We start from the raw sequence: 11,177 nt of genomic DNA, 5'->3' as shown, positions 1-11,177 counted from the left end.
CCTCTAATGCCGGGGGTTGAAACCCCGGGAACTAGGATGAAAGATCATTTAGGCCCAAATTAACTTTCCCATTCTAAAATGAATATGTACTTTAGGGTGCCGCGACGTTAGAACGTAACGTGTTAATTGGCTGCGTTTCGTGCTCTTAAGTAGCTGAAAGATAAAGCTTAGGAACGTTGATGCAAGCCAGGTGTCTGAATCCCAATGAATGCTGTTTGTTAACTGTCCTCTTTAACAGAATACTCTGACAATTAACACAGCCTTATTTATCACTTAAATTGAGAAATACCTTCACAAAGTGTCCCAGCATCAGTATCTCCCGTCAGCAACAGAAGCATGAGCCTGGTTCAAGCTGTTCATAGACGCTACCTAAATGTATGTACACACAAGGACATAAGGGCAGGTTTGCTCTAATGGAAGCTTTGGAAATGTACAAGTCTTTGACGAGGCTATTTTTTAAAAATGTTAGTATTTAAACATGCAGGAAAGGACCTGGATCTTTGAAAGACACAGACTGCCAAGTAGCAATCATACCTCCCAAACTCCTTGTCTTACTATTTACAGGTTCCCCTAGCTTGAAACTGAACACATCAAAAACCTTAGTAGTTGGCATTGGTATCTGCTATCTATTTACTAGTGAGCAAAGAGGTTTCCAACGGTTTTGATACCAAAATTGTAGGCTAATCTACTTGATTTTAAAAAGGAGACTGTAAAACAACTTTTGTGTTCAGATATTTTTCTGACAAAGCCCTGCTTAACTCAGCAGTTCTGTATTAGGGATTGAGTAGCCGGTTTATGGTTTTAGTGTCTTTTTAATATTTCTTTTTCAGGCCAAAGCCATTCAACAGACTGCAAGTAATACTACAACATTTGGTAAGAACAGCATCTTGTTTGACCGAGCTGGAAGTTTTTAGGACTCTTAACTCCCAAAGACAGACATGCAACTTGTGTCTGTTCACAGCAGTTCTGAATGCCATCCTTTATTGCTGGGCATAACACTGCCTACGTCTTTGAGCACTTGTTACGAGTTTCTGTTAATACTGTAAATTAAAAATTATTGTGGCGTTCTCTACTTTTATAGTTATTTTCTATGTTAACCTCTGTATATTCCTTAAATGTAATTCAACTGTGAGTTTGAAATCAGTTAGGAAAATAGTTCAGTGATTTGTTCTCTACTGTTAAAAGTTACTTACAGACAAAGCAATGCGTACCTTTGGGTTTGCAGTGCTGAAGTGCCAGTAGGGACATATGGAACTATCATTGTTATAACTGTTGCAGGTATTTTCAGAATGCCAGTCATAAGGAAACATGGTTTTGTGTTTTATTGTGGCAGTTTTGGTGGTGTGTTTTTGAATGAACTCAATTGTCACTGTGTAGCTCAAAAACTTGTCTGAGGTTTATTACTCTCGAGGACTCAAACATAAGGTGTTTTTAAAAAAACTGTTTAGGAATTGCGAATAAAACCTGAAAAACAGTGGGAAAGCCTTAGCATGCAATTCAAAATGCATGCTTTGTGATCTTAAATAGTATGTTTTGAGACTATTTCCATAAACACTCTGGTATGTATGTATTTCAAGGTATCTAACTGATGACATTTGCTTTATTTATTTGTATTTGCATGTACAGAAGATGTCTAAGCAAACAGATTCAACAGCTGACGTCTTGTTGGAAAAGAAAGGAGGTGCAGGAATAATAACTTTGAATAGACCCAAGGCTCTCAATGCACTCAATATTTCTATGATCCGACAAATTTATCCCCAAATAAAGGTTAGTAGCTCCACATCTACCCATCCACTATACATACGTATCCAAAACCAATTTTAAAATTCAGTCTGACATTTCTTAGTGTACTGATTTAAAGAATGAAAGTCTGTGTGAGTGCATTGGCCAATGAGCCATTTATAGTATAGGAAAGAACAGTTAGTTTTAAATAAGTTATAAAGAGAAGACATGTCAAAGAAACAAGCTGTCAGACAAAGTTAAATTTAGCATCTGGATAAATAGAGACACCCATATTAAAAGTAGAACTGAATTAAAAGCAAGAAGAGCTCATGGTTTATATATTCCTTTTGGCAACACCCAGCTGGTCAGTCAGCATACATGAATTCCAAGATGAACAGTTGTGTTGCCTCTTGGTTGGGTGCATGTTTTGCGGGGAGGCTGCATGGCTGAAATAAAAGATACAAGCCATTTGAAAGCAAGGTGCTGTCAGTGTCGCTCCTTTAAGAAAATCTTTATGGATTTACAGGCACTGTTTTTACAAACTAGTCAAGTAATGTGAAATTTTAAGCATGCAGGTAGTCCTTTTTAATTTAATGATACTATTTATGGTATGCTCAAAGTCAGACTTACTAGATACCAGTATTTGTTGGATACTTCGGTATTTTGGTAGACAGGCGTATTGCAAGTTTATGCGTTCTTTGAAGAACATTTAAAGACAGAAATACTTAACCTGTAGTGATGAGTACTGGCTTTTATTTGAAGCACAACCTTAAAAAGTGCCGTAATTTTAAGTAGATTTGCTGGTATACAGAAATGTCCTGTCTCTTTTGTCTGGGTACTTACTTGAATAAGGGATGTATAAGCATAGTTTAAAGGGTAGGGGGAGGGAAAGCATGTAAATGACATCTTTTTCTCAATATGGTTGCACCACTGCTGGAGTCTTGTACCACTGTATTTAGTTCAGGAAAAAAAACACCCCAAACCCATACAACAACATGGTCATTGTACCTAGCAAAACGTCTGTGCACAAACTGATTTATTTCAGTCCTGATTAGCATTAATCGTAGTAATTTTGACAAAATCCATCAACAATTTAGTTGCTGTTTTCCTTGCCATGCATCTCAGATTTACACAACTTTCATGATTTGGCCTGAGACATTGTTATTGTATCTTCCGTGTTCCCACTGGGATTTATGTTGGACCCTGTTCTAGGGAGCGCTGCCGTTCTTCAAGGTGGGAGCTCTTCACAGGTGTTTTTCTGCAATGCATGAGGCAATGCTGCTGCTGTCTGATGTCAAGTTTATATAGGACACAGGAGCAGCAGAAAGAAATTTAACTCGCAAACAATTTTAAGAAACTATTAAAGTATGGTTTGATTTGCTTTTTGAAAAATTAAAATAAGAATTACAGACAGCATACAGAGAAAGCATTTTTTGCACAGCCTTGAATCTTACATGGAAACATTTACTTCTTTTTAGACTTGGGAGAAAGATCCTGAAACTTTTCTAATAATTATAAAGGGAACTGGAGGAAAAGCTTTTTGTGCTGGGGGTGACATTAGAGGTAAGGACTAGAGTCACTTAAATGTTTTAAGATATCTTTGCCAGTTATTACTTTGCGTTGATTTCCTTTATTTACTGTGACGTGGGTAAGCAGAGCCCTGCTACCCAAAAGCAAACGAGATTATTCTTTTAACACCTTGATGCGCAATGCTATTGAAGTTATTTGTGAGGAGGCAGCTCTTGGAACATTGTATGAGAGAGTAAAAATTGGGGTTTTCAGAATAACTGGTAGTAGCAGCCAGTCATTCGTGGGAAAAGAGGGTCCTTGTCTCTACCTTTTCCTTCCCAGATTTTCATCAATGACAGCTTCGTGACAAGAAATTTGAAGAGTCCTATTAAGTAGCTCTTACCATAAGATAATTTGTGTTTGGTGTTTGAGCTGGCTGTGTAGAGAGCTGAAAATGGTTATCAATGTATCTGTGATTATTTTGTACCTAAGAACTGTAGGAAACCTCCAGACTGTGAAAATTAGCAGTTGTTTTAAATTTTAGGTAAACAAGCAACACAGGTTATTATCAAATGATACTTTGCTCTCATTGGCTTCTCATTTTTAGTATCCAGAGTCTTCAGTATAATCAGTTTTAAGTGACTGTCCTATATATGGATATGAAATATCACAAACAAGACTACCATACGTTAGGAGCGGTTCCATGGCGTAGAAAATGAACTGCATGCTCACATGTACCTGACAGTCTCCAGCATAATGAAATTGACACAAATTTGAAACTTTGCACTCATATTTAAGTTTGAGCAAATCTTCTCAACTAAAATAAAACAGGATTAAGTTGCAGCTTGATTGGAAAAAAATGTTTTATTTTTATTTGCATTTTCATTTAAACTTACAGTTATCTTTAGACTTTTTATTTCTCTTAAGCCATCACAGATGCAGGAAAAGTTGGAAATAAGATGACACAAGATTTCTTCAAAGAAGAATATACCCTGAACAATGCCATTGGTATGTTAATAGCAAGTAAAGTTTTCAGAATAGTGGCTTTGAATGTAAATTCGCTTTCTCTCTTTGCTAATCTATAAAGAATTGAGATAACATAATAGAAGTTCTTTTAGGGTTTGGGTTTTTTTTTTTCTACCAAGTTCAATATCACTAATGTAACATATCTCATTTTTATACCTTGCATGCAGAATTTGTTTTGTTTAGACTACTATGATAGCTTATCCCATCCCATTGTTCTGGGTAGTTACAATTCAGCTATAGATTAATTAAGTCTTAGATGCAGACAGTGCAGTTCTGCACTAAGTATCATTGATCTGCTTCAAAGAAGACTTGAGGTAAAAATAGATGCATGGAAAATCATTAGTATTCAGTCAGAAAGCAGAAGATCAAATTATGTTAAAGCTTTTCATTTAAATAAACTGCATAAATTAAGCTAGGAGTTGAATGCCTTGGTTTATTGCAAAGAACCTAGGAGTATGTGGTCTTAAAATAACTACCAGTAAAGACACTGAGTAAAGATGTTTTCAGTTACCGTGCATGGAAAGATTCAGAAGTCCACTCTGAATAAAACCACTGCCTCATAGTCAGTGTTTTCAGGTCAGACTTCAAGTTCGGGCAGATTCATCAGTTAAGCTGATGTCACAGGACCGTTGTCTTGAAAAAAAACGTACAATTTTTTGGTTGCTTTACATTTCTTACAGGCACTTGCAAGAAGCCCTATGTGGCACTTATCGATGGCATTACAATGGGAGGGGTAAGTTAAGTACCTTAGTGTGGTATCTGACATCATTTGTTTTAAAGTAATGTAGTATTCTGTGCTCAAGTTGAATGAAGCACACACATGACATTTCAAACATTTCAAGAATAAGGATCGTAATGTGAACCTTTGTCTCTTGCTTGTCAGGGCAGCTTGCTGCTCTTCTAGTGATTCTGCTGTTCTTCCATAGCTAGTGCAACTGCTTTCTCTGAGGATCTGGCAGTTGTGTTAAAAGAGCAAAATCCTGTCACTGTAGGAAATGCCCCTTGCAAAGGTTTTCAGAATACTGAAGTGTGAGTTTGTAGATCACACAAGAACTGAATTTTCCACTCAAAATGTATTAAGAAATTGAACTATATACAAATACAATTAAAGGACAACTCCATGAAAACTTGTGAAAATGATATTCTAAGCTTTACTTTAACAGGCAGACATGAAACCTGTATTTTTCCAACACATTATCTGGAAGTGCATCTACTTTCTCACCTCTGCAGTACTCCTGAAACATGAATTACAAGATCCTGACTGTCCCTTACCCCCGCAAGGCCACACTTCATTACTAAAGCAACATGGAAAGACTCCATCCCATTGCTAGTTATACTCAGTGTTAATAATTGCTTCAGCAGTTGGTGGCTCTAAACACTATAAGTAGTTAAGAGGCCAGTACTGTGCTTTTCTACATGCTGAAGTGCTGTTCTCTTCAGCTTGACATCCTCTGGATACGTTTGCACTGTAGTGGGGAGTAGAATACAATAATCTTAAGTTATTTTGAACAGTGAGTTTGACAGTAAAGTCTGCCTGCCATATTGTCGCTTACATTTATCTTCGTGCATGTCAGTATGATATGGGTGTATAATCTGTTTAAATTAAGTTTGTCAAAGACAGGATGATACAAGTGGAACAGTACATGATCCATCACTCATCATGATTCCTCCCTTTCCATCTTCCCTTACTCATTTCATTTTGTGTGTTTTGGTTGTGGTCTTTCCCGCTTGTGATCTAAACATGCCATACCCCTCTTCCTCTTTGCTTCTCTGCTACCAAGCCCCAGATCTCAGACCTCTAGAACAGCCCTCAAACTGGAGATGGTCGTACCATTATCTTGTGCTGTTCCTGTGTGGGAACACTCTGTCCTACTGTATTCATTCCTACTATTCATCAGAACTGCATCCATACAAAGGAGTTATTCTAATAATTGTATAATTAAATGCTCTGTTTTAAATCACTCAGATGTTTGGTTCTACGTTTTTAACACAATAAGGTCATATTTCATCCCTTTCATATGCCCAAGATCTGGCTATCTTAGTGGCTACAAGTGAGTGGGAGCTAGAAACATTTGTCACTTATGAACTACAGTAAATGCGTTTAAAACAAATTTACGTTAAAACCATTGGCTTTAGAAGCAAGTGATTTTAGCTTTGATTAAAATTCAAGGTACACCTCTTAAAAACTGCAGTTTCACTATAGTCAATGAATGAAAATGCAAACAGGTCAGTCTCAAACTTGCTCAAAAAAGCAGCACTCTGTACATGGAGTGCTCTGTTCTAATTTAAAATAAATTGAAAAATCCAAGTGCGTTAGAAACTCAGTTATGATGTGCTTAGGTAGTAAAAGTTGCTACGGATGCACAGATACCATAAATTTGTGATGGTAAAACTTGGAATTGTATCAAAGTAAACTAGTTCCACTTTAGCATTGGTGGCTAGAGGCTGGTAGATGGCTTTCTCAAGAGCTTAATTAGCCAACAGATGGGGCTGTGGAGCTTGATTTCTTGTCTGTGCTCTGGTACTTCATCAAAAATTGATATTCAATATAAATTTATCTGTTCTTTTTTTTGTACTTAGGTTCAAGTAACAAGTATGTTTGATGAAGCAAAGATGACTGCATTTTACTAAGCAACAGTGAAACAAATTATAAATACCACATTTACTGGTAAAGGGCAATACAGTAGAACACTGGGTGTGTACTCTCATGATGCTGAAAACTACTATTCAGATTATTTTAGTTGACTTCTATCCATACACTTTTATTTCCTTGAAATGAAATACCTGAACAGTAGACCAAAAAATGCAGAGTATTTATACAGTCTTTTTAATATTATTGTTTCTAAATGAGGTCCTGAGTTTGGGTTTCTGGCTGTAGAAAACTTCCAGTCTTTTCCTGAAGTCAATGAATGAAAGCATGCTGTATAACTTCAGTGTAACTCTTACGGTTTTAAATAGGGCTTTGGCACAAAATACATTACTCTGTCATTGCTCTCTCTAGCAGCCTAAAAGGCGTAATTACAATGTATTTTATACCTGTTTCAGAGCCAAATAAAGTACACTAGCCAGATTGGATAGGTGGTTTTAACTTTATGTAAAGCCTACTTAAAACTGGCATATTGCCAAAGCAGAAGTACATAATTTTCAGGAGCAAAGGCCATTGCTTTTAGTTTAGGGAGGAATCTGCAACAGTGTGTACAAAGTACCCTCCTCCTTAGTATCATATAGAGCATGCGTAATTTAGAAACTTCCTGAGCTAGACCGTATTTGAGAACCATGGTGCTAAATAACCATCAGTAGTTACACTCACCTGTCTATTCATATAGTACTTTGTGACATAATGTAGGTTTGGTCTTCAGAAAAGTCCTGTGGCAACAGGCTTCACAGTTGAATTTTGTGCTTTGTGAAAAGTAATTTGCTGCTGTTTCAGGCCTATCATCTAATATTACTGAATGCTTATGTGTTTAATTGTTAATAAGGCCAGAATAGGCCCCTCAGTTTGTATTTTTTTACTGATGAGTAAAGACTGTTGCTCAAACAAAGGAATTTTTGGCTTTGGACAGTTACATGCAGTATTTAATCCTTTAATCTGACCTCTTGCATGATGTGTTTGCTAAGTTTGTTTAGCAAGTTAGAGATTTATAGAGGCTATACCTTTATGTTACACTTCTTGCTTTAACAATTAATGCCTGAGTTTTAGGATGAGAAAACATCTTGTAGAGCAAGTAGATTTTAACTTATATGGCAATGTGCAACATTTTCAGTATAGAAATGAAGTTGGATTGAGTTGCCAGCTCTTCTAAATCCTTTGCAAAGCCCTATGTTTGGAGTTATTCTGAGAATTCTATTTTCTAATCTTGATTTAGGTTTATGTTTAGGGAGAGTAATAGGAAGTTGGAACTTTAATATAGCTCATAATTTAAAGAGATATTGCCATCTCCAATTCCTTCATATTCTAGGGCCCAGTTTGCAAGAGCGATAGCAGTACACAGTACTGACTGTTTCATTCTCTCTTGAGTAGGGAAGGACCTCAGGTGTATTGGAGCATGAGAAGACAACCTATTACTTGGGTCTTTGGGTTCATGAGTAGCTTTCCATTCATTTTGTCAACACATCTAGCAGTACAGGTTTTTCTAGGCAAGGTATTTTACTTAAACTGAGAGTCTACATCTAAGTTACATGGAGCATCTTCAAGGTTCTCGTAGTAGAATTTTTTAAGGAACTGTTGAGTCTATGTTAGTCACTCAGGTAGTAATGTCAAATAGGTTAAACTTTAGGCTACACAGGAGTATAGACCTGAGAGGAGCCTTGGGATTATTCTTTTGCACTTGAAGTAGGGTTAAATATAGCTAGATGATTACTTAGCAGGTTTTCACCTAATGTGTTCAGAACTCTCCAACATCAAGAGTTCTGGGTTTTGTAGGTATCCTACCCAAGTGCTTAGTTATTCTTTTAAGGTTCCCTAGTGTCTAATTTAAGTCTTTAGCATGTGTAATCAATATAGTCCTGTCTTAGTCACAGCTCTCTAAGAACATTTTGAGATACTTGCATTCCTTGCTTCTAGTCAGCTCTCTTTAATAGGGATAAATATAGCTACTCAGCCTTTTCTATAGATTAAGTCTTTCAGTCTTCTTACAATCCTCTGGAATCTCTCCAATTTTTGTACTTTAAAGTTCATTACCAGAGACCAGACAATATTTCAGCTGGAGGATTCATCAGCACCAAGTAGAGCAGAATAATTATTCTCCATATATTGCAGAGATGTTCCGTCACAAATAGCCTACGTAAATAGCAGCTTCTCAAAGCATCAGATGCTAGGAGGTCACCACTTCTAGTTATTCTCAAAGCTGTTACTCTTACGTGTTTCCTTCTTGCATAACGTTCCATCACAGTACCTTTCTTTATCTCTAACCTTTTACCAATTTTTAAATCTTCTCCCTTGAACAGAACTTGTTTGTCAAAGAGTCAGTCTTGTGGAGCTACCCTTTTCCTCAAAGGCAAAAAAGAATACTACTACTTTTCTCCCTCAAGAAGCCTGACTACCATTTCAGCTGGTGTTGCCTTTGACAGCTCCACCTCATCAATCTGACTAGGCTTCCCAGGTATATTCAATCCAGGCTGCGTGGGTATACTTCAGCCCTTTGGTGCCTGCCAGCCTGATACCTTCAGTAGTTCTTTTTTCAACAGCATTGCAGCATTGTTTGTATTAAGTTCATGGTTGCTGTAAACCCCTGAAAAATATCTAGGCATTTGTTCTGTAGAAAACATACTTGTGATCTCTGCCTTTTATTTTGCTTTGTTAAATGTAGTTATTCTCATTTTGTTAGTTTCTATCTGATCTCCAAAGTGACATGGTTTTGAATTCTGATTCGAAGTGTTTGCCTTCCCAGAAAGTAATCTGTAAATTCTAGAAAACCTTGTTATTTCATCATCCAAGCAGATACTGAAAATATTAAATACGACTTCATTTGTTATTGGCTTCTGTATGACCTCAGCTAGGGTGCCCTCTCAGTTTGATTGCAGACTGCTGGTAACTCTGAATATACTTTCAGATGATTGTGCCTTTCATTTCATAGCCAGATCATCTGGGCTGTGTTCCCCTAGTTTGTTGATGAGAGAAAATAGTGCTGTGTATGGGGAAGCATCAGAAATGTCACGATTCAAAACGTGAAGATTTTCAGACTGCCGGTTACTGAGTGAGTGTCATTTTAACCAGGGGGTTATGTAGGAGTTCCAGAGGAACAAATGCAGCTAAAGTCCTGAACCTATTCTGTGGTTTGGAAATACTTCTTCTAGTGTGCATCTAAATGTGCTCCCCTTCTGGACTACAGATTCAGAACTACTCTGTCTTTTTATGTTGCAGTAGAAGAGAGAACTGAGTACCTAATACTCAGCTTTACTTCTTTTTCATGTTAGTGCCACTTCATTTTCAGCAAAAGATTCCAGAGCCTGACGTTGTTAGAGGAATCTGACTTTCCTTGTAAATCAGATCTCGGGATGTGATATGTAGTCTTTAAGGCAGAAATTTGCTTAGTTGGAGTCTGCATCTTTGTAACTATTCATCATGTAAGGTCCATTTGTCTTAGCAAGGGTTTAATAAGAATTTGACTTGTGGGGAAGGGTGACATTTTAACCCATTTCAGGAAAAAGTAGAACACTTCTCTGTTTTAAGCTTCTACTCTGCTTTAATCAGTAAAGACTTGTCTAAATTTGAATTAACAATTTTTTAGAGGGAGTTTCCAGTGTTTTATTCCATTTTAGCCAGGCATATTTGGGAAATTTTACCTCACAACATTCTGGAAAGGTTTTATAATTATAAAAGTTTGTTCAGAAATGCTTTGTATATTTCTGATGCTAACTCTTTATAATAATGTTCTGATGTGTGATATTTCATGGTAGCAAAGTTACTTAGTAGGTGATAGTAAATGCCTGACATGCAAAATACTACACTAACTGCAAGCGCTGGTGAAATCAAGCAGCAGTTTTTAAAAATAGCTTAAAAAAAATGTAGTCTCCTGTGCTCTTGTGTGTGTTTATGGATGTTTGCTGCCAAAAAATACATATTGGCGTGTCACAATAGCAATTGGCCTACTTCCCATGGTTGCCCTATATGGGGAAAACCATACTTGCTTACTTAGCTGTTTGAGGTGCTTGCATGGAATAAACAGCTGAAAGCTGTGGAGGAATTTGCTCCAGATGTATCATATATAGTTGTCTTTTTTCAGGAATTGGTATTTCGAATAGAAACCATTCTCAGTCACAGAAATCAGAATAATTATGTGAAAACAAGGCCAGTTCCTAAAATAAAGGAATTTCTCACCAGGAGAGGTGAAGTCAATTTTCAGGAGTGTTTTTAGAAGTATTTTTACACTTTGCACTGCTTGCATGTAATTTAAGCTGGAACTTCCCCCCCACCCCCC

The 11,177-nt window shown here is 36.9% G+C and overlaps 1 protein-coding gene across 1 annotated transcript in view; it reads left to right on the top strand.

Moving 5' to 3' along the window:
• Positions 1–830: 830 nt before the first annotated feature.
• Positions 831–11,177, top strand: part of HIBCH (3-hydroxyisobutyryl-CoA hydrolase) — a gene marked incomplete at its 5' end in the record, with an annotated part of 39,877 nt that continues 29,530 nt past the window's right edge. Inside the window, 5 exons of the mRNA XM_010023689.1 lie at positions 831–873; positions 1,627–1,767; positions 3,201–3,285; positions 4,159–4,239; positions 4,938–4,990. Coding sequence (XP_010021991.1) covers positions 831–873; positions 1,627–1,767; positions 3,201–3,285; positions 4,159–4,239; positions 4,938–4,990 — 403 coding nt within the window. The remainder of the gene's footprint in view (positions 874–1,626; positions 1,768–3,200; positions 3,286–4,158; positions 4,240–4,937; positions 4,991–11,177) is intronic.

The sequence above is a fragment of the Nestor notabilis genome, unplaced genomic scaffold (assembly GCF_000696875.1).
Source record: "Nestor notabilis isolate BGI_N333 unplaced genomic scaffold, ASM69687v1 scaffold20971, whole genome shotgun sequence".
Taxonomy (NCBI): Eukaryota; Metazoa; Chordata; class Aves; order Psittaciformes; family Psittacidae; genus Nestor; species Nestor notabilis.
Note: the sequence above shows the minus strand (reverse complement) of the source record. Positions and strands in the feature narration are given on the sequence as shown.